This window comes from Aspergillus bombycis (assembly GCF_001792695.1).
Source record: "Aspergillus bombycis strain NRRL26010 chromosome Unknown contig00077, whole genome shotgun sequence".
NCBI lineage: Eukaryota > Fungi > Ascomycota > Eurotiomycetes > Eurotiales > Aspergillaceae > Aspergillus > Aspergillus bombycis.
The window spans coordinates 2148-25088 of NW_019170079.1; the positions used below are offsets into that span (position 1 = coordinate 2148).

The following is a 22941-nucleotide window of genomic DNA, read 5'->3' on the forward strand; positions in this document are numbered from 1 at the left end:
TCTTAGGAGGCTCTATCGTCCGTGTGAGATCATCGCATCGGTGTACTTAGAATCTCCTTTTGCTTTTTCCATCGCCCCTATATCCCTCCCCCCCCTGCTAGCTCCTGAAACTATTTAGTCGCAGCGCACCTAAAACTGCAAGGGATTGACACCTGACGGCATCGTTAGCTCTTTCCCACGCTCAACACCATATTACTGGGGTTGTAGGTGTATGAAGCAATTCGCTGTGGCCATGCTTCTTCCGCACAAAATATTCCTAGTTCACTACCTCACAGCTTAACGGATGACCAAGCCCAATCTATTAGAGCTCCCAATAGGGGCTCAGCTCGTCTATCTGGCCGAGGGCGGTGCCAACGTGATCTATCGCATCGTCTCGCCGAAGTCGGCTATTGCGTCGAAGAAAGAGTTGCCGCTGGCGGTTAATGGTTCTGGGCCTGGCGTGGTAGACTCCTGTAGCGGCCCACCCGAGTTTAGAGGCAAGTTGCTTCGATTGCGCAAGGACACCCCGTCCGGGATCCCTTACCAGGAGATTTCTCGAAACTTCGACAAGAATATTCGCCCTCTCTTCAAGCCGGAGGAGCTGGTGGATCAGGAGCTGGTATGCCTCCCACGAGGACTGATCCAGCATTGCAATGATCAACTGCGTGTCGCCGAGATGGACGGCAAGCGCCCCAAACGACGTCAAGGCGTATACCTGGCCACGGCCGAGCCGTTCGGACTTCTGATTACCGACATGACCACCTTCAACGACACGGGAATGGTTCTGGCCGAATTGAAACCGAAGTGGCTTCTGCAGTCACCATCGGCGCCGGCTACTGCCCGCAGATGTCGCACGTGCGCAATGCGTGATATGAAGAACCACGAGGCGTGGACGCGGGGCGGGAAACCCGAGCGATCGTTTTGCCCGCTCGACTTGGTCTCGGACAAGTTCGAAAACGTCCTGCGGGCCACTCGGTCGGTCAAGGGCTGTAAAGACCCGAAGCAGCTGGCGAAAGTGCTGTATTGGAACGGGACAATGCAGAAGCTCCTCGCTCACCAAAGAGCACATCGCGATGTTGGGCTCCACGGCCCGGCGGCGCAGTCTCGGGACAAGTCACTCGCAATGACCCTCCGAGACTGCACGATGTTCATCAAGGTACGTCATTCCTGCTATCTGCGAGAGTCCTCTAACATGGACAGATGCCACGCGACGACGTGGGGACTGTTGAGATCCGTCTTGGTGATCTAGATCTGAAGACTGGAGCCGGTGGCAAAGCGAAATACTGGCTGGACGTGGAGAAACAGCTGATCTCCGAGGGCTGGTACTTGGGGTCGAAAAGCTGTTCGCACGTGAGCGATTGTGTATTGCAAGGATCTCGAGGTCATTCGCAGCCGTCTATCTAGCAGTCCGATTCTATTCTAACTACGTTTCAAGGCCTTCAATCATTCTAATCGCGACAGACCCTTGAGTCGGGTGTTGAGCCACGAAGATCGCATGGACTGCAACTCTATTTTTTAATAACCTGCAAGTTACATCCATATATGCATTTGGGAGGTATTCGTCTTTTAGTTTTCAGTCTGCATGGGTTGTGTATATTAGGTGCTGTTTTAATTTTATATCTAGGTAATACACCAGTTTAGTGAAATCTAAGCTTTGATCTGCGCAACTAGGGTGTGTAATGGCGTTCGATTCATACACCATGACTTGATTGCCAATGAACTAGATGCCCTCTTCTAAGTCCTTCTCCCAGGATGGTTATTTTCTCACGAGTGAACCGCCAACTTAGCAGGCTAATCCGCCATGGCACATACGTGCCAGGGTTAATCAACATCGAACGAAAGCCCTGAGGCTGTAACTGTTATCTTCCATCTCAGGCACTCATGTCTTTCTTTCCAAGTACCATACGCATAGATAGACTCAACGGTATCCCTCAGAAGAACATAATTCAACATGATCACTACCACCAAACATAGCCCCTCTATAACCACCGTTTAAAACACTATATACTGAGCTTCGCTCACCATGGCACACGAGAGATCCACAGACAAGAAAAGAAGAATACAGTAACTTGACTTCATAAGCCTACCACACCGCAGTGCACATAAACCCAAACCGAGGATGAATACAAAATCAATCAATAGATCTAAACCCAGTACCTAAACCCCATAAACGCACCTACAACATCCAGTAACCACACCAAACCACCCTGACCATCCAACAACCCAATAACAACATCACAGAAACACACTTCCTTCACTCAAAAACCAAGAATCAAGAATCACCAACCCAGAGATTTATAATCTCCTACCTACCCACCGACTCCAACCAGGAACCACCCCCCTGCTCTAGTCCCGATAAAGACCGACGTGCCCAGCCAAAAGCCGTGCAACCGGGATACAGAAGCTTGTTGATTTTAATCTGGCTTCGTGCGACGTGTGTGCGTCGGGAGTGGAATACTTGGGGGTTGCTTGGAAAGCTTGTGCCTTTGTTCTTGGTGCAGTTTTTACAGTGCAATCGGTTGTGTTTGGATGATGGATGGTTTTGATTATCTGGTTAGTTGGGGTCGAACTGGTTCTGTGGCTGGGTTCTTGATATTATTGTAGGCTGCGCTTCGTTAGAGATGAGGGTATCTAATCGCTGGATTGTATAATTCTATTTCTGCCCAGGTATACATAGATATCATTTACCATCCATTGCCACATCCAACCCCCCGGGATATACAAACATAGTTATCTAGTAAGAAATCTAGACCTGGTAGTGGGATATCCAACTATGTACTACAACATGTAAGACGCAGAATATGTATCCAAGATTAGATCAAGATTAGATTAGATAGTTCGCGAGACAGATAGGGCATAGATTAAATCCTATAACTGAAACTATGTTTCAGAATGATTAACCATCGAACCCCATATACGTATCAGGAGTCTACACCCCAAAGAATACAATAAAACGGTTCCAAGTCTAGAACCTCCACTCTAGCCTGATTTAAACTGTACCCTTGCCTAACTGGCATTGGCTTACTCTTACTCCGCAGTACTTACTACTTATCAAGAGATAGTATACATATATGTATACAGACAGACATTATACATGATACAACGCTACACAGAGACGCAGAGACAACATACAAAGATACAAATATAAACCTCAAGCACAGACCCAGCCACCTACACACAAACACAAACACAAACACAAACACAAACACGCATGCACATATGCATACATGCATATGTATACACCCCTAAACTATAACCAACGTATATAACAGTCCAACCAACCACCACAAACAATTACCACCCATCCCTATAACAGAGGCTAGAAAGAGAAGAAAAAAAATACTACAAGAAAAGGAGAAATCTACCGTCTCCGCCCCGCACCCGCCATAGGCGCTGACGGAAAATTATACTCCTCGCTCCAACTATCCTTCGCTGGTAAGTACAGCGCACAGTCCTTGAAGAGGTTTCGTATTGAGTGGAGGAGGTTGGAGAGGTGGGTTTTTAGGGACATTTTTCCTTTCTTTTTTTCTTTTTTCTTTCCTTTTTCTTTGTTTGCTTTAATTTCCTTTTCTCCTTCTGCTTCTCTGCCTGGTGCGATATAGTTTTGTTTGGTTTAACCTGATTAATATAATCTGGCCTAATCTGGTATCTCCTCGAAATAACCCTACAGTATGTTATGTTAACAGACAATAAGCAAAACCAACTCCATCCATTCCACTGGGTATAAAGAAGCATGGATAAAAAGAAACATAGGTACGTACGTACCTCAGTTGAATAAATCGGGGTATACCTATACCGTCTCGAGGTTAGACCCTCTAAGTTCTAACATGCATCGCTATGGATACGGAGGTGATGTTGATGTTGTGTTACCTTAATACAGACCAAACCACCGCTTCACTACTAGTAGTATACTCCCAGCCTCCCCACTGATATCGATCGATTGACTGGTTGGACGAGTATGTATATTTCTTTGTTTCAGTGTGTGTTTTTCTTGGCTGTCATAAATGAATGAATGAATGAATGAATGTCTAGGCCTATTACTTAATGAATTAATTCTTCTCTTCCGACGTCTTGTCTTTCCTTCTTTCGAGGTTATGGTCCATGGATGGATAGATAGACTTACAATTCGGTATATATAAAATACTCAATCCACACTTCTCCCGTATCTCTCAGGTACCCGGGTTCGAAGCCTTCAGTCCGGTTTAGAAAAAAGTCAGAGAATTCCTTTGGTGGAGGAAGGTGACAGTGACCAGAGGTGCATGGCCGGTGACGTGTCGGTGAAGTCAGGACGGATTGGAATTGGATTAAATTTACTGTGTACGACGGACGGTATTGAATTAAATCGCTGGAGGAAGTAAGTTCGGGCCGGACCGAGATCGGGGAAATGGAAGAGTTTGGCTTGAACTTGACTGTACGGTGTGTCGTGTGTCGTATACTCAATAGTACGAACTGCTATCATCCGTGGTTCAGCACCTGGTGTAACCTGCAACCAGAAGATACGAACTGTCAGATTGTCAAGGAGTACTTCTACCACTGGCCAGGCACTCTTGGCTGTCTTTAACTTTGTGCCAAGTAATCAACTCGCAAGCTGCTGATCTCAGATTCCACGGAGGAACTCTACCATAGACCAGGGGGGTCCAATCCAAAGGGTTCAATAATATAGCTTCCATTGTCAAGGCTAGTCCGAAAGCAATAAGAAAACACCGCTATCCTGCTATAACGCTATACCAGCAAAAGAAAAAGAACACGGAAATCCAAACGTCATCCCATCTCATATGTCAAGCCCTAGCGACCCTGGCGGTACCACTGCGCTTCGGCCTCACCCAAGCATTCGCCGACAGTAGTCACTGTGTCCGTTAGCTTTCTGGCCTGCTATAGAGAGGAAAAAGAAAGGGAAGACATACTCCTGAACCCCCTCGCCTTGATCTCTTCCAACATGCGCCGAGCGAGATTCACCACCGTCTGCTCATGGATATCGTGGGCCAGCACAATGGTGCCACCGGCATTCAACTCATTAACGAATTTCTCGTAGCTGCGGTCGATCCGCGTGGGATCATTATTCTCGTAATCCTTAGTATCGATACTAGATTGGACAACCTTGTAGCCCAATTCGCTCATAACTGCAAGGACCTGCTCATTGACCTCAAAATACGGCGGCCGCATGTAGGTAGGAATATCACCCATAGCCGACTGCAGAATACCCTCGAGCTGCGTCATCTGTTGCACGATCTGCTCATAGCTCAGGGATGGGAGGCTGGCATGGTCCAATCTGCAGGGGTCAGTTCTCTTCGGAACAAGAGCCCGGGCGCGCCAGTGGGGGTACGTACGTGTGTGATCCGACCTGGTGGCCTTCGCGCCTCATGCGCCGGATGGTATCGGGGTATGCCTGGCTGCCCTCACCGATCATGAAGAAGGTGGCCTTGGCGCCGTACTCGCTCAGCAGGTCGAGCAGCTGCGGGGTGTAGCCGGATGGGCCGTCGTCGAAGGTCAGGGCAACGGTGTTCGGCGTGGTGCAGCTCCTGATGATCTCGCCGGTAGGGACGGTGGCGATGACCTTATCCAGAGGTGCGGACAGGACATAGGGGGTAAGAGTCATAAGAAGAGAAAGAGCGAAGAATTTATACATCTTGTATATATGTGCGGAAGACTGACGGGGTATAAATGGGGCGTATAGTGAGAGTGATTACTGCAATTTCCGGGAATAATGGCGCAAGATGGACAGCAAAGGCAAGAGAGAGAGAGAGAGAGAGAGAGATATATACGAAGCGAAGGCAAGTGATTATTGTGCAAGAAGAGGCAGGAAAGCAGTCAGTCGATGCTGCTTAAATAGTCTAGTTCATCTGGGACCGAGCAAAGACTCATGATATGCGTCAAAAAATAACAGCTGTGAATATCCTGGTCGCGCTCTAGACGAGGTTACACATTTTCATGAAAAGAACCAGCTCGCAGAAGCAAATATTCGGTATATCCCAGTCCTTATGTCTCCAGCGGGGAGTCGACCTGATATAGTGGGAGCATTGACTTCACATGATACCTGTCGATGCACCAAACAACCAGCTCATTGGCCAGGACTCGGAAATTGAGCTTTCATATCGATCGACAGCTGTAGGCGGTGATAATCTTCCGGTCCGTATATTTATTCTACATGCAAGGAGAACCGAGTGGCTGGAGCAGCCAGAACGAGTCATCCGGCCCTTGTTTATATAACCCTGATATAACCCTATCATATATCCCTGTCGTTAGATACTCGCTTTGACACGACCACCAATTTCGAATAACCCATTGGCTACGAGTGCACACGTATTTATAAAAACTAAGAAAGAAAGAAAGAACGTAGTCAGCGACTCTCAAGCCAACCAAGGACAGGTTTGCGAAGCAGTTCGTGTGCTGGCCGTCAGACAGGTGCATGGGGTGCATCGCCGAAGTAAGACAGCACGCTATTGAACCCAACGTGGAAGGGGCTTATCTCCATGGCAGCCAGCGCCTCAATGGTACCTGAATATTATTCCTAGACACCCGGGTCAGCAGGGGTACGTCGCAAGGAGGGTATATGAGGTAAAACCATTGCCTGCGGGCGAAGACACCACCTGATCGACGAACAAAGGGATCCCCAGTTACGTGGAGAACCAGACTGTCAGGACCGACGTCCAGGTGGCGTCTTACAAGCAATATCCCTTTTCACTCAGGCCTCATCCCTGTGCGCCAATGGGAATGGTTGGGCATCAACTGGTAGACGGAGAACTCGGAATATGGTATCGGTCCAAGGTTATATATCATCACAATAAAGCTATTAACGTCCAATTTCCTTCATCGCTCAGCACCTCATAAGAATTAAGTACGAATACATGGTACACGAAGTTATGAAACTATAGCAACAGAGATCCAACCGATCACTTTTTCTCCAATTGTTCCATCTCCTTTCCGATCTCCCGCTGTGGGAGATTACCCTCTCTTGGTATACCTCTTCATGGAGCGCTTCTGGCCCCGCTCCCGCTCCCGCTCAAGGAACTTCCGCTGCTCCTCAGCGTTCATACCACGCAGAATGCGCTCCCGCTCCTCCTTCTTGATCTTTTCTGCTGCCAGCTTGCGTTCCTCGGCCTTCTCCTCCTCGTCCGCACGACGGAGCTTCTTGATCTCCTCCTCACGCGCGTGGCGGACCTTACGCATCACCTCGGCGCGGAAGTGAGCCACGGCGACGAGTCTGTCGGCGAAACGAAGGAATTGGTTGAATAGCGGAGTGGAAGAAGCGTAGCCAGAAGCGGATGAGGGAAGGGACAAGCAGATATGAACACGTTTGCGAGGGACAGTCTCCTCGATCCTATTGCAAGAGGTCAGATAAATCGCAAGGATTTTCGTTCGAGCAACTCACTTCAAAGGCTTATCGACAGGCTGATCAGTGACAATAAGATACTTGAAATCATCGCCGGCCTTCTCAATGGCCTGGATCAATTCCGGGGTAAGCAGCGTTTCGGTAATCTCGGCACTTTCCGTCATGACGGTCACCCAAGGTGGGAGCTTCGCGTTCTCCTTGGTGAAAGTCATAGAAGCATCGTAGCGGTCCTGACGGAATTGACGCATGTAGTTCTTGTGCACAATGGACCAGATGAATCCATCGTAGGCCGAGTTGTTCACCTTGAGAGAAGAGGTATCCTTAGCCGGGACCGGAACGACGTCCTTCTCCTTGCCATCGAAAGTGTACGCAATGGCCTCGTAGGTCTCGGTGGGGCTAGTCCAGCTCTCGAACAAGAAACCAAAAACAACGTCCATCCAGTACGTGATCGGGTTGTAGCGCTTAGGCAACTTGATGGTGACGTCAACAAAGGCCACGTTCTGGCGGCCAGTAGCGTAGGAGACGAATTCCTGGGGACTCCTCTCCTTCAGGATCGAATCGGGGGAGGACAACACCGCGGCAGCCTCATCCTCGGACTTTTGGATGCCATCGAAACCGACGACCGCAAACTCATTCTGGAGAGAGGGCGCATGAGCTTGGGCCCATTCCCGAGCCTTGCGACGGTTCTTCCGCGTGCCCCAGAGGTGAAAGACTACAATGAGCAGGATGAATGGCATCACCATGGCCTCCTGGAGGAAGTCTTTGGGGGACGTCCGCTCCCAGACTCGGTACCATTTCGTATACGGAACGGCGCTGACCCCCGGGGTACTCGACGCAGGAACACCGGAGGACACAGCTGCTATGATCGAGGCCGGAGACGGCTCTGGTGCTTTCACAAAGTCCGCAAAGTCTGATTGGCATGACGACAACGGTCAGTCAACGGTCCAGCCCCAATAGGGGCAATCACTACCCCAACCCAATTCGATTACATCAAGACTTACCATCCTCAACCTTTGCTGACCCCGACGGCTGGGAGCCGCCAAACATGTTCTTGAACATGCCCGCCATGATGTGGAAGGGAGAAGGGTGGGCACGGGCGGGTTCGGGGCTGTCAAGAAGATGGCGACGTGGCGGAGAAGGAGGCAGAAAGGGAACGGGAAGGTGGTCGGCTCGAATTGACGTTCGTCGCAAAAGCGATCGGAGCGAAGTTCACTTAGTCTGTGGAGCCGGAACTCTGGGCATTTTTGACATTAAATAACTGCCAACCTGAGAGATAAGGCCAACGCCGCCCCAATCCAGTCTAGTCTACTTTACGGATCAGGTAATGAGCTCAATCACTGAATCTTCGGGCGCAAATTCGCATTCAACCAAACTGCCAAGTCAATGGAAACATTCTGTGCAGACGCAGTATACTCAAAGCAAAGAGAATCAATATGCAAAAAAAAAGCCAATAACTCTTTTGATCCACTTCCCAATCCATACCCAGATCCAGTCCAAACCCACATATAGAATACAATATAGAAAGAGCGAAGTGGTATCCTGCAGACAAGCAGATAGGTTGTAACTCTCACAAGAAATAACAGAAACGCCAGCACTTTTGGTACAAACAAACTATCTAAACTCGCTCCAAAGAGGGGAAAACAGGAATAATATATAACAACACAAAAAGTACAAGTCAGGCTGCCAAATTAAAAGTTATGTCGTATCAGTCATTAATATCACCAGACTCGCTGGGGAACAAAGGAAAGTGGAATGAATGTGAAGTGCTCTTGGATGGAATCAACAAGCGTTTTCAGCGTACATGATTCATTGACCATAAGCTGGCGGGGGATATTCTTCATGGTCAGGACGGCTCCAGAAGGCACCACCGCAAGAGCTAGTGGGCATCAATTTCTCGTCCCGCATGCGACGAGCAATTTCTCCTGCTAGTCGCTCGACCAGGGCTTGATCGACGGTACTGGAGCTGGACTTCTCGTCGGTGAATGGGAGGATAGTCGAGGGCAGCTGGCGTGTGGGACCGGTCTCCTGTTTCTCATTGTCACGTCGGGCGGCAACGTGAGCGCGGATACTGCCTCGGGGAGTTGCATCCACATCTCCAGGTTCAGGGCGGTGCCGTAGAGGCTCCGCAGAGGGCCCCCCAGTTTCGCGGAGCATTTCTGTGGCGATATCGCGACGAGGTACTGGCCGTGAGAGACTGGCGCGACGCCGCTCGGGAATTGCAGGAAGACGGAAATCGCTTTCCGGAGACAAGGGTGGCGTGATGGGGTCAGGTTGTTCGTTGACCACGGGCAGGGGTGCCGAGCATACGGATGGGTTGCTAGCTGTCTCTGTATATGCACTTTCGTCGCTCACACTCGCCGTATCACTCGTAGTCTTCGGCCGTCGTAGATCCACCACGCGCTTCTTGCGTTTCCTTGAATGTGCTTTCGAATGGCGACCGGCTCCCAAATTCAAACCATAGCCACTAAAAGTATGTGTCGAAGCTGAAGATCGACTCTGGGATGACACGATGCTGGCGCTATCCTGGAAGGACGCCATGCTGCCAACCTGGGAATGGGTCCTGGAGAGCATGGGGCTTAGCGGAGACGTAGCATTGCCATTCATATCACCCTGTTCAGAAGGCGAAGTCCACGCCCGGTAAACAACTTCCTGGATGGAGGGAGTGAAAAGAGATAGCGTTCGCTGAGAATCCGTAAGTGCAGCCAGCCGGAGGAGGTTCTTCTGTGAGAACAGGGAATGTGCTTCGACGGAGGAATCCAGGGAGAGCGATGCGATTTCCGATTCATCCAAGGCGTTGCCCAATGAATCTACTGGGTCCTGAGGAGGGCTTGCGAGAGGGTCTTGACCAGGACCTTCACCCGCCGTCTGGTCCGCCTGAGTTTCTATATCTTCACCTGCCCGGTACTCAGGAACCCACAGTCGCAGGGATAGTCGATGAATGATGGCGGGCAGTTCGTCCATGAACAAGATGCGCAGCTGAGCCTCTATTTCCCTCTGCAAGAAGTCACGGACGAACGGGATCGAATCGAACGTAGACGAAACTTTAAGCGATTCAAGCGGATCATTTCGGAAAACCACGGTAATTCCTTTCTGTTTCGAGAAGACGAGTATCACAAAGCCGGACAACTTGAAATCGGATAGTGTAATTTGGAGGGGAATTGTGAGGGGAGTTCTGCAGTATCAGGCACGACTGGTGAGCGACATCGGCCAACGAGTGCGACAGAAGCATTACTTACGCTGCAGCCAAGGGTAGTGGCGAGGCAAACGAGGGTCGTGTGAGAAGGTAGGTGTTGAGAGGGTTCGCCTGAACGCGCGTTTTCAGAGTCAAGAAGGCATCGCCAGTGTAGGACATCTTGAAGATGCCCCGAAATCGATCCTCCGCCAAGTCACCAATCTCTAATATCTCCAGATCGGGCGGGATGGAACCTAAGTTGAGCTCGGTTACGATGATATCGTCGACGATGATCGGAGGCTTCGGCGATTTATTCAAAGCGGCAGTTAAAAGATCTTGAGCGCGAGTATAGAAACTTGCGTCCGCCATCAGCGGCGACCAGTTGAAGTTGAACGCCATATCCGATCATTGAGAACGGATGGGTTGACTCAAGAAGACCCACGGCGTCCAAAGGGTAAAGAAAAAAAAAATACAAGGGAAATTACAAAGTAGTCGATAACATGGGGGAAAAGGGGAGAGAGGGAGAGAAGAGGAGGCGAGGTCGGAGAGGAGTGGTGGAGAGGGGAGCAGGTGTTAGCGATGATAAGCCGGAAGTGAAGGGAAAAAGCGAAGAAAAAAAGGGCTGGATTGGATGAAAAGCTCAAGAGATTCCCGAGGGTCTCCCACAGGGTATGGACTCGCGTGATCTACGCGACGCACGAGCACTCTTGGACGGTTTTGATTCTCGGTGGTTTCGTTTTAGTCGGGAGTACATTTTATAAAATCATTTTCATTCCATTGTTTTTACTTCATGTTACGAGATTAAACCCCTCATAGATGTTATTCTAGAAAAGTTCAAGTTCTTAGTGTTCTTCAAAGGCGGAACGGAAGAGGAAAAAAAAAAAAGGTCCAAGGGGAAATTGTGGAAATTTCCAAAAATACGTCACAGCACATCTGACCTCATTTTAGGCCTGGAACCAACGATTGAAGGAATATGACAAGTTCACAGCCAGATAATATACTTTCTCTGCTTTCCGATTCCCTCCGACCGTAATTTATGAACCATTGCAAGCGTTATCCATACAGACAATACTTCTTCAATACATGCATGCTACCAGCACCATACCGCCCGCATGATCTTCATTAGCTCCAGCTCCTCAGTAATGCTCCCATCTCGTTCCTTCCGCCCATCGGCATTTACATCTCTTCTCACTGGACCTTCCCGTCAGCCACTACATTTCTGTTTACTGACCCCGGCATCTAACGGGCCAGAAACAGCATCATCCATGTCGATCCGTTTGAAGGTTGCCTCCTGAATATGACATGACTCAGAACATCTGCAATTTGAATGATCGTCAACTATTCCTCTTTGGCACATGGTATATCATGGTCAACATATTAATCTACGTAGTACCAACTGGAAACTTACCCCGTGGGTACATTGGCAATATCGACGGCAAAACCAGCCACCTCAATGATCATACCGGAATTCAGGTCTAGATTGTCACAGACTTCGAAAAATAGTAATCGCTGTTATTGGTCTTCATGATACTCTGTGTACTCTATCACAATAAAAAACATTACAAGCTGAATAAAACAAAATTCTAGATACTCAAACATACATGAACACAAGGTATTCGGCAGATGCAAGATCAGCTTGCAACCATCCGACTACTAGTATGCTTGCCTCTCACTCTGCAGAATGCTGCGACGCAAAGAATCCCTCTCCCCGCTCTTGTCGACTAGGGTCCAGAACGGGCCCCCTTCATTTCTCAGTAAAGCAACCGGTGTATCAAACTCGGCTATCCTCCCTTCTCCCAAGACCATGATCCGGTCAAAGTCCACCACAGTGGACAGCCGGTGGGCAATGACCATGAGAGTAGAGTCACGGAATTCTTGACGAATAGTCTGCTGGATCAGCGCATCCGTGCTCATGTCAATGGAAGAAGTCGCCTCGTCCATTATGAGGATCTTCGGGCGGGAGAGCAAAGCCTGAGCTAGACACACTAGTTGACGTTGGCCCTGTGACAGATTCTTGCCTCGCTCGGAGATTGGCGAGGAAAGAGATAAGGCAGTGTTATTACAATCTTCGGCTGTTCCTTCTAGCTCTGAGCTCTGTTCATCGTCTGTAGAGGGCCTGAGATGGACTTTTGCTAAAACGGCGCGGAGCTCAGAGTCTGTATACTGGTCAAACGGGTCGAGGACCGATCGCAGGGTTCCTGAGAAGATAACCGGATCCTGTGGGATAATTGCTATCTTCGAGCGGAGAGCGCGGAGTCTTAGCTGAGAAATATCCATTCCATCAATGTGTAAAGATCCGGACCGTGCCTCGAGGAAGCGCAGAAGTGCGAGAGTCAGTGACGATTTGCCAGAACCAGTACGTCCTACGATGCCGATGTGCTCGTTAGAGTTTATTAAGAAGCTCAACCCCCGTAGAACCGGTGGCGAGTCTCGTGCGTATCCAACGACAAGATCGTTCGCCTCAATCTCGCCCTTTGTAGGCCATCCAGCTGGAGCATCCATGCCACCTTGGTGCTCTGTCTCGATTTGAGTGTATTCTACAATGCGCTCAACGGCATTGAAGTCCAGCTCGAGCTCAGCGTATTCCGACAATACCCAAGCGACGACCTCAGACATCTGTAAAGCGAAACTGAGAGCAAACCCTGCCACGGACGCATCAACGCCTTTAAGGGTTGCGATCAGTGCTGCTGTCATAGTTACATACTAGATCGAGAAATGTATGTTAGTACTCAACTTATACGGTGCAAGCAAAATTTTGGGGCAAACTAACCAAAGCTCCGATCATGTTCAGACGGAACATCATCCAACAGTTGAAGAGACGCAGATGCCAGAGAGCCTGGCAATGGGCGTCAATCATGTTATACATGCGGTGCATATATTGACCAACTTTGTCGAAAGCTCTGATCGTGACTAGACCGTCAATGATCGAACCGAACTGCTCGAAGATAGGAGACCTGGCATTGCTCTCTATCCTTTTAGCATCTCTAGCCGCTGTGACATACAGCGAGGCGATATACCAAGACAGAAAGAGCGAGATGAATCCAAAGCCCACCATAAGTGGCGAGATAAAAAGTGCCGCGATAATAACACTAAGGAGCATTAAAACGCCATGCAGCATATTGGGCAGGTCCAGTGCCAGATCAGAATCCAGCGTGCTGAAGTCGGCACTGAAGCGGTTGAGGATCTGACCCACGGGCGTTGTGTCCAGAAAGCTTAGAGGGGCGTGTAAAACTCTGAGCAAAAACTTCTCGAAGATAGCAAGCGACCCTCGAATTGATGCCATAAAGACGAGCTGATAGCGAAGAATCTCCGTTAGGATTGACATGAGGAAAAGACCAACGTACACGCCTAGGTAAAGCCAGAGACGGTTACCAGCGGACTGTCGATCTGAATGCGCGGATAGGTCGTCAGAGACCGATTGAATGTTCACTTGGATATCAGGCTGCGTGTTTGCAAGATCTCTCGTCCAAACTGACACCCAATATGGGATTGCTAATTCTGCCACAAGAGTAAAGCCGAAGCTCAGCGCAATTGGAATCCAATACAGGTAGCCACCGCAAGCCTGCATGTATATACTATAAATTGACAGCTTCACAGCACCTGTCGCCCGTGTCTCGGTTTCGTAAAAAGCCTTGCCTTTGATATCCCTCTCAGATGGATCCTGCTGCGACACAGTCAGGCCATTAGATACAGGGAGTATTGTATGGCCCTGCTGCGCAGCAGAGTCAGCAGTATTGACGCGTTGGATAGAGTCGGCGTTACTGGAACATAAGTCTGGGCAGTAATTCTCAGGCTTGCCAGCAAAAGAAACACGCCCATTCTCGAGTACTACGTAATACTTCATCTCACTCCAACACAGACCGGTATGATGCGTGGCCACGATTCTCGTTCTCCCTTTTGTTAAGCCTCCTGTTAACGCTTTCTCGAAGAGATGGTGGCCAACGCGAGCATCCACCGCGCTGAAAATATCGTCGAGGACAAGGACTCCAGCATGGCTGTAAAGAGCTCTGGCTAGAGCAACACGCCATTTTTGACCGCCGCTTAGGTTGACACCGTTAGCACCAAGATCAGTTTGGTCACCATCTTGCATAGAATCCAAGTCATCTTCAAGACAGCATGCGCGCAGAACATCGCGGTATCGTTCCGGATTCAGCGGGAGGCCGAAAAGAATGTTTTCTCGAACGGTTCCATTCTCGATCCAAGGGTTCTGCGGAACAAACGCAATTGATTTATCGATCGTCCACTCATTGCTCGGTCCATCATAGGCAGGTAGTGAGTGTCCCTGTGGAAAGACGATCTGGCCTTCAAGCAGATCTGCCTCGCCGATCGTCGCTAACAGCAGTAAGCTCTTTCCAGCACCTGCTGGTCCAGAGATCACGGCCAGCTCTCCAAGAGGGAATTGCAAATCGATATCGCGCAACTTGAAACCACTAGTTTCCTCGTCCACGGTGTTGGAAGGCCAGGATATTGTTGCCCGCGAAAAGGCAATTGCCTCCCCATCTCTGTGGCAGTTATTGTGTTCCGGTAAATCAAGGTATTGCTCGATGCGTCGCGCGCTCACCTTGGCATTCATTAAGTCACTGATTGTTTCTGGGAAGTTTGAAAGCGTGGCCGATAAGCTTTGAAAGATGGAGAGGGCCGTGAAGGCAACGGAGGGAGATAGAGTCCTGTTAGCCAAGAAATAGGTTGCTAGTGAAATCAAGCTCATGCAAAGGGGACCACAAGACCACACGGCAATCAGTGCGAGGTTGAACTGGAAAACCTGTCCTTGTCTCATGATCTCGTTGGAACGTAGAGTCTGCACCTTGCTGTTCCATTGATCTTCTTGGGCATCAAATTTAATCTGACGAATGCCCTGTAGCATCTCGGATAAGACAGCCATTCTTCGATCGCTTGCTGCCATGAGCGTATCCTCTGCTTTGCTGTATTTCTGGGCCAGAACATAATTCACCGGAATCAATATCGCTGGGACCGTGCAAGCCCACAGTACCGGCATCCAACCCAGAAGGTTTGTAAGAAAGGCGATAGCAAGAATGAATTGAATAATGGTATCTAGGAGGGTATGACTGAATTTTGCAAAAGTTGCAATTGTCCGAGCGTCTACCCCTAGAAGGTTGGCCATGGATTGTTTCGTCTTTGGTGGGCCATCCTCGCCGTCATCTTCATCATCACTACACTCGCTCGATGATGCTTTGCTCTCAGAGCAATCATGTGAGTTCACATTAACAACTTCCTTTATCCGAAGTGCCTTGCTGAAAATCGCTGCAGATAGCTGCTCTCGGATCGGCAATTCCAGCTCCATAGATACCACCCATTGTAGCAATGACTCCAGCCAAGATGATATGAAAAGGGATCCACCGAGGCCGACCGTCGTAATCCACAGTTGTTTTTGATTATCTGCGTGCGCGTCACGCTCTTCGAGCAAACGAAGGGTAAGGAACAACAAGGCTTGAGGCAGGAAATGTGCCACAGCAGTAAGCAGCTGGATGGCGACTTGAACAATCCAGGTTTTCCGGTAAATACTTAATAATTTCCTCCATAGCTTGGGGTGGGTGCAAGACAGCCAACGATCATACAAGGTTCGTGCACGCACCTCATAACCTATTGCAGGAAAGTCGTCGGGTTCGAGTTGTTTATTCCGCGCAGCTTTTGACAAAATCGGCACTGGCCACGAGAATGTGTATCTGCTGAGAAAGGAAACGGTACGTTGACGATCGACTGGCTTGCACCCTAAATATACGTCTGGTCGACGGGAAAATGAAATGTTGGTGAAGGATAATATGGTTCCCGCAGTGAATTTGACAGCAGCCAAGGATATACTCGACCCTGATGCATTCGGGTTGGCCCACAAGCCATCCAGAAAGACACCTGCGATGCTGAGCAGAAGAGCTGAAATGGTACTCCAGATCCCTAGCTCGTACCTCTCTTGAGGTAAGGTGCGAGATATGACGATACACTCTTGAACCAGCAGCAGGGCCTGGAAGTGTTAATATACAAATATGGACATGGTAGAGTGTTCATCGTACCCAAGCGGAGAATTGTAGCCATTGTTCGATCCCTCGTGGTGGGCTATTATGGCCTGTCGTATTCAGGAACGACAACAGTGCAGTCAGCACTGCAACAACTGCCGTGATGAATAGAATAACTCTCTGGGTAAGATCCAAGGTTGCTTTCTCGGACTTATCTGTTGCGATTCCATCTTCATCTTCATAGCCACTTACCAGGCCATACCCTTGTCTATCTGTAGTTGAAAGCTGTTTGAAGACGTGGTGAATATGTGGGATGGTCAGCACTAAGATGACGGCTGGGCACAAGACAGCCTCGAAGAAGGAGGCGTCGAGCCAATGGTCCATCATCGCAAATGTAACGGCAAGAAAGCGCTTTCCATTCCTTCACATGTGGAAAATCAACGGTGATAATAAATGTCGAGTGAGAATCCTGCTGCCTGATTCTGATGTTACGTGCAGGAGGATTCAAGGAGTCAAGATGAGTCTTCATGACTCAACAAGAGGCTCTATGTTGAATGCGAGCAAATTGGCTTCTTCAGGCCTCCAAGTCCGTGGCAATTATTCGATCAGAATTCAAAACCGTTAGCTGTTGACCTCCTTTACATGTAATAGCTGACGCTCATCCACCGGATGCAAGTAGCCGTAAGGTGGCAGTTAAGCTTGCGGGAAAGGATCCATCACAACACAACCAACTTAAGGAACTTCCTAAAGCGGTTCCCGACAGCCTTGCCTGGACATTCAGGGTCCACAGGCCAGACTTGAATCCTGCCAGGTCGATCTCTTGAGGCTGAAGTTTAATTTCTCGCAAAATAACGCCAAGAAAAGAAAACGAAATATGACATTAACGTATTTGGAATACAAACGTGTGGTTTGTATATGTCATACAGGTCCCTGAGCATGGTGTACCAGTGGTGAAATATATCGATCTATAGATGGTGTAGATCAGCATCCCTTTATATATACACGTCACTCGGGGTTTGGAGGGACACCGTATCACCGACAACTTAGGCTGGGGAGGATGTATAATTAATATGCGAAGGGGGGATTGCACACTAAATTCCGTTCGTTGACTCTGGAGAAGGACAAGTTGTATACCTCGAAATGCTCTCCGTCATTTCGGCGGCTGCCTCACTGGTGCCTTAACTGCCTGGAAGAACGGGGGTGTGATGTCAGCCAACGATGATTGGTTGGACTAATTGATCATTACATAATACTGTTCACCAGAGCAACTAGTACGCTAGTCCCTTTACGGAAAAGAATCAATAGGCCCTCCGTCAACCCCTAATGAAGCTGTTTTGACGATTGCCCTCTCAACTGGGGTTTGAAGAATAGAATCAACGTCTTAGGGCTGATTTTGACCTAACATACCGAAATGGCGTCGACTTTTTCGCCCGCCTTTACAGGCGACTGTACCCCCAAACCGAGAACCAAGACACGCACCGCTGCACCGAAACGAGTATACGGAAAGCGAAGAGCAGATGCCCCACGAGCTGTGTTCGAACAGCGAAGTCCAGCAAAACCGATAGAGGAGAAAACTTCGAAGATTGTTGATGAAGCTGTGGATCGCATTCAAGCTCGGCTGGCTGAGATTAAAATAAACGAAGCGACCCCATCTCAGAAAAAGGCAGACAAAACCGATAAGCCAAATATTCCCGTTGAGCAGACAGACCTTGCTCAAACTGCACCGCCAGTACATACACCTGAGGTCGTGTCAATTGAATCACAAAATGACGAACAGCCTACCGAGGAGATCCCTCCGGATAACGACCCTAAACCACGGAAGAAATACGAGACGATGGTGGAAGTTAGAATCTGCACAAGAACGGCAGCACCAAAAACAGAAGACGAACAAGAAATTCAAGAGCAGCATGAGGATCAAAAAGAACGGAAAGAGGATAAATGCAGCGCAGAAAGTGAGAGGCAGGGTGAGAGACGAGCAAGGAGGGACAAAGTCCCGTCTCGTTTGTCATCTGGGTGTGTGATGGATGATAAAGTGAATGCATACGTTCGTCGCATCTTAAACGAGGCTTTATCACCAGTTGCAGCACAGGGTGTCCAAAAATTTGGCTCCTGGGCCGCTCGTGCTGGAAATTTACTAGAGGTAGTGAAGATCGCAGAAGGTTCGTACGGAGAGGTCTATAAGCTCCGTCTGCGCGAAGAGATGTGCAAGAAAGAAATGTCTAGATCTAAGCTTGCTCGCCTAAAAGCGTATGGTGACAACGTGTTCAAGGTTGTACCCTTACGAGCTCAGAGTGGACCTGGCTCGAAAAAGTTTACCACCATCGAAGAAATCGTGTCCGAAGTTAAGATGCTTAAATATTTGGACCCGATTCCGGGATTTGCTCGTTTTCGGGAGATCCATGTGGTCCAAGGTCGATTCCCAGAGTCCTTCCAGAGTGCTTGGGACCACTACAAGAAGACCAAAGATGACTGCTTGAATCCCAATCCATCCAGCAAGAGGGCGTATCCTGACTCACAATTGTGGGCTATCGTGGAAATGGACGATGCTGGCTGTGAGCTTGAAAAGTTTGCTTGGTCATCAACCTTCCAGATTTACGATATATTTTGGGGAGTGGCAATGGCTCTCGCGCGTGCCGAGGAGTATGCGCTATTTGAGGTAGGCCCTATTCTAAGATGCCTTGGAGACTGGGCAGTATTGACACGTATCTAGCATCGAGATCTCCATCTCGGAAATGTTTGTATCAGAAGCACCCGGTCAGATGGCTCTATGAATCCTCCGACAGACCTCGAAGTAATGAGTCAATCACACTCAAGCGGATTTGGCTTGAGCACCCTAGAGACTACAATTATTGATTATTCACTTTCTCGCGCGGAACTACGCGTTGAGGAGTCAGGAGCTGTTGTCGAAGTAGCATCGTCGGATCTTGATAAGAAACAGATCTTCGATGCTATCGGACGTGATGAGGATGAGGCCATGCTGAGAGACACTTACAGATAGTGAGTATCATCCTATAAATTCCAGGCTTCGGAAAATACCCGCTAATACCCAACAGTATGCGTGCTCAGCTCTACAACGGGAACCCTCTTGAGACAGAGAAGACGCCCGATATCCCCGGCATCTGGGCTGATTATGCGCCACGTACTAACCTCGTCTGGCTTCTCTTTCTGCTTAAGTCTTTGCTCAAGAACAGGAAGCCGGAGGTTTCGCTTCCAGCACCACGACAGCCCCTCGCCCCATGCTCGTCTAATAAGGGACTCAAGAGACAAACAGACAAATCGACAAAAAAGGACAAAATCATTACAGCCAAGAGTGCAGAAGATACACAGAAGCACGTTTCTCAGCTGAAATCCACACTTGAGGATAGACTACGTGCCGTCCAGGACCTTCTGCATCTTGAGCGCGGACATGAGGACATGTGCTGTGCTGCCGACTTGGTAGCCTATGCAATTGACTCTCAGTGGCTGGATGAGAAGGACTTTTTCTGACTTTGATCTGTGCATAATGGAGGTGTCAAGCGATTCATCTTTCACTTTTGGCGCGACTGGGGCCATATATAGACGGCTTAGCATGGCGTTTTCTGGGAATATTGATCTTTACAATACCAATAGCATTGCTTTTACGAGGAACATCAAACATAGCCTGATTTCGAGTGCTCCTTGTCAAAATATGACGAAGTTCAAGCATTATACATCCCCCTCAGAAACGCTCTAATACTGAATGAAGTATGCATGACACCTCATCGGAACAGAGAGCCACCCCAAACCCACGGTACCATCACCGGCCTCCAACCCCCCAACAGAACACCCCCATACATACCGATAAACATAACACCAACAACGATGACCTCCAAATTCGAAAAGCTATTGATAAAACTGGGCAAACCCACCTGGGCCCAACACCTCCGTCATGTCCAGCACGCGCACGGCCCCCAGAAAAACCAAATCGACCCAGACTGGGCCAAAGACATAATCAAGATGGATTCTCACCTACGCGAAATCGGGCAGCGTGAGATCTACCTCCGCGAGGAGATCAAAGCCCTGACCTCCGACGACCGGGCACCGCTAAGCACCGAGCAACGCGCGCAGCTGGCCAAATGGCAAATGGAGCTCGAGGACCTGGCAAGGAAGTACTGGCATCTGGAGCGGGAGTTTTACCGGCGGGAGGCATCTGTTCCGCCTGGGCCGTTGCAGAGAGCGTATGTGACCTGGAGGAGCAATCCGGAATGGTATCTGCTGGGGTATTTGAGGGATGATTGTGCGGGGAGGGGAGGGTGTTGTGGGAGGAGTTGTGGGTGTTGTGAGAGGGAGAGGGATACGGAGAAGAGGATTCGGTTGGGGCACTGCACGGTGGAGTGCGGGTGTTGTCGGAGGGCGAGGGGGTTTGAATTGAATCATGAAGATCGGGTCAGGTATCAGAAGTTGTTTGATTCGGATTTGAAAGAGAATGAGGCGTTGTGGGATTCGTTGAAGTTGGCTTATGTTTTTGGCTTGGTTTTATAGTTAGGGCTTGGGTTGTTTTGTGTTGTATACTTCGGTGGGACGTAACAATCTGCGGCGCAGAATAATGCTGCTATGATTTGGAGCATTGCAGATGGGACATCATAGGACTGGCGTTAATCCTAGGATTTTGTGAATTGTTGTCATGAAACAGACACATCCTGTTCAAAAGCTTGAAGTAGTACCTTGCATCCTATGTAGAGCAATGAGTGTTCAGTCTCATTCAGGATTCACGCCTCCAGGCTCAGTTTTGCTTGTCCCTTGTCGTATTGTGATGGGGAAATGACTGCCTAAAACATGTTACAAGAGAAACGCAAGATATGATAATTGATTCTATTGTTGCAGTCAGATGCTGTCGAGTACATTCTATAATATCTATCTGTAGACTGCTAGATGTCATAGCCCATAACTTGGGTGAGTGAGGAAGCAGATGCAGGCATTCAAGATCACACACCAGAAAGAAAGAAGCTCAGCAGACTGCCAGCAGTTAAGCCTCCTACTAGCATCAAGCTCATAAATCCACCCGCTGACTCACGATCATCCTCAGGGACCCATTGACCAGCGCCCATCATGCAGCTGCTTCCAAGATAACCATTGCCAATGCCAAAAAGCAATTGCACAACGAATAAATAGAAGAAATCACTCTTCACGACGGCCTCCCGACCGCGTATGTTACATAGAAGATAAAGGGGAAGGAACCCAATGCGAGCAATTGCCAAGATGAACAGAGCAAAAGGCTGGTGGGTTAATGATAATTGGGGGATAAGGACTAATATCCTTCCAGCCAAGTCTCCTACATTCCAGAATAAGAACGCCAGCGGGATGAAAACAGCCGGTTGGAACAAACGGGAACTACCCTGAGGGTCCCGGACTGACTCAATCTTTGCCGTCAAGACAGGATAAATCATAGTGACAGCGAAACAGAGAAAAAGCGCAAGAGCCGTGAGGCGAAGCTTTTTGAAAAGGCCCCAGAGGCTGACGGACTTGCGATCTGTGTGGTCAGAAACAGCGTCAGATGAACTCTGCGCGAATTTGGACATGGTGTTCGACCGTCGCTTAGCAAGGGAACCGAAGGCAACCAGTGCCGATAGGGATACACAAGTGGAAGTTATGAAGTACAAGAATGCCGATTTGGACGACCCTTGTGGGATGTTCTGTTCCCCTGTTTGCTCTGGGACAGCCAAAACAGAGAGTATCTGCACGATGCATGGCAAGACACCTGCTAGGCCTTGGCCTGCCATAATAGCTTGAGTATATTCGGGCCTCCCAAAACCGGAGACATATGCAAAAACGCCGATCTGATTCATTCCGGTCGCGAAACTGGTCCCGAATACCATTAGCATCAGGAAGCTAAAATATAATCCAATGGAAGTATTTTTTAGAAGACCGGTAGATAATGCGAGCAATGTGAAGATCACGATATTGATCAGCAGCGAAACCGTGATCTGTTTAGGGTATGACGTCCGTTTCTGCAGCTTCGCGAGAGTGAACGATGAGCCCAAGTTTGTGACGGTCGACACAATGAGAATGGAGGACTGGTAATGGGCCACGGCCCACTCATCCGAGCTGAAGCGGTGATAGAAATACGGTGCAGCGGCGAGGAACATGTTCCTGTGGCACAATCTGGTCAGCATCGAGTATACTCCGGAATAACCATCTGAGCGCCGGAGAGCTGTTATCAGGTAAGACATACCATGCCCATAGCATGGAAACTCCAAGGAGGAAGAATACCCCATATTCAAACCTGGAGAAGCGTGGCGCTGGTGGTGTTTGGGAAGATATTAAGTGGCGATCCTCTTCGTCCTGCGGAGGTTGCTCGAGTGGCTCATATTCCGCCCCGGGAGAGATCCATCTCCGGACGCGATTCATTGCTTTCAATTATAGTGTGGTATTAAAATTCGGTTTCTGGAAGTAGAAACGGGACATAAAATGGGACCAATCAATCCATGATCAACCCTGGATATAAGGAGAAAGTCGGAGGGGAACTGGATCTA

The 22941-nt window shown here is 49.0% G+C and overlaps 8 protein-coding genes across 8 annotated transcripts; 3 read left to right on the forward strand and 5 right to left on the reverse strand.

Moving 5' to 3' along the window:
• Positions 1–283: 283 nt before the first annotated feature.
• Positions 284–1383, forward strand: ABOM_009184 (inositol-pentakisphosphate 2-kinase; the record flags this gene model as incomplete). The annotated part of the gene is made up of 2 exons (XM_022536312.1): positions 284–1135; positions 1180–1383. The coding sequence occupies 2 exons, from the start codon at positions 284–286 to the stop codon at positions 1381–1383; spliced, it is 1056 nt and encodes a 351-aa protein (XP_022386761.1).
• Positions 1384–4764: 3381 nt separating this feature from the next.
• ABOM_009185 (chitin deacetylase) lies at positions 4765–5605 on the reverse strand (the record flags this gene model as incomplete). Its single annotated transcript, XM_022536313.1, has 3 exons — positions 4765–4826; positions 4884–5248; positions 5307–5605. The coding sequence occupies 3 exons, from the start codon at positions 5603–5605 to the stop codon at positions 4765–4767; spliced, it is 726 nt and encodes a 241-aa protein (XP_022386760.1).
• A 1316-nt stretch (positions 5606–6921) lies between these two features.
• On the reverse strand, positions 6922–8377 carry ABOM_009186 (CCDC47 family protein; the record flags this gene model as incomplete). The annotated part of the gene is made up of 3 exons (XM_022536314.1): positions 6922–7297; positions 7349–8219; positions 8311–8377. 3 exons carry the CDS (start codon positions 8375–8377, stop codon positions 6922–6924), a joined length of 1314 nt encoding a protein of 437 aa, XP_022386763.1.
• Positions 8378–9115: 738 nt separating this feature from the next.
• On the reverse strand, positions 9116–10880 carry ABOM_009187 (MDM34 family protein; the record flags this gene model as incomplete). The annotated part of the gene is made up of 2 exons (XM_022536315.1): positions 9116–10481; positions 10546–10880. 2 exons carry the CDS (start codon positions 10878–10880, stop codon positions 9116–9118), a joined length of 1701 nt encoding a protein of 566 aa, XP_022386762.1.
• Positions 10881–12134: 1254 nt separating this feature from the next.
• ABOM_009188 (putative ABC transporter) lies at positions 12135–16837 on the reverse strand (the record flags this gene model as incomplete). The annotated part of the gene is made up of 3 exons (XM_022536316.1): positions 12135–13184; positions 13252–16458; positions 16508–16837. The coding sequence occupies 3 exons, from the start codon at positions 16835–16837 to the stop codon at positions 12135–12137; spliced, it is 4587 nt and encodes a 1528-aa protein (XP_022386759.1).
• Positions 16838–17861: 1024 nt separating this feature from the next.
• Positions 17862–19936, forward strand: ABOM_009189 (uncharacterized protein; the record flags this gene model as incomplete). Its single annotated transcript, XM_022536317.1, has 3 exons — positions 17862–19106; positions 19161–19447; positions 19504–19936. 3 exons carry the CDS (start codon positions 17862–17864, stop codon positions 19934–19936), a joined length of 1965 nt encoding a protein of 654 aa, XP_022386805.1.
• A 354-nt stretch (positions 19937–20290) lies between these two features.
• On the forward strand, positions 20291–21332 carry ABOM_009190 (uncharacterized protein; the record flags this gene model as incomplete). Its single annotated transcript, XM_022536318.1, has 2 exons — positions 20291–20646; positions 21293–21332. The coding sequence occupies 2 exons, from the start codon at positions 20291–20293 to the stop codon at positions 21330–21332; spliced, it is 396 nt and encodes a 131-aa protein (XP_022386767.1).
• A 61-nt stretch (positions 21333–21393) lies between these two features.
• Positions 21394–22816, reverse strand: ABOM_009191 (nucleoside transmembrane transporter FUN26; the record flags this gene model as incomplete). Its single annotated transcript, XM_022536319.1, has 2 exons — positions 21394–22558; positions 22641–22816. The coding sequence occupies 2 exons, from the start codon at positions 22814–22816 to the stop codon at positions 21394–21396; spliced, it is 1341 nt and encodes a 446-aa protein (XP_022386773.1).
• Between the last annotated feature and the right edge of the window lie 125 nt (positions 22817–22941).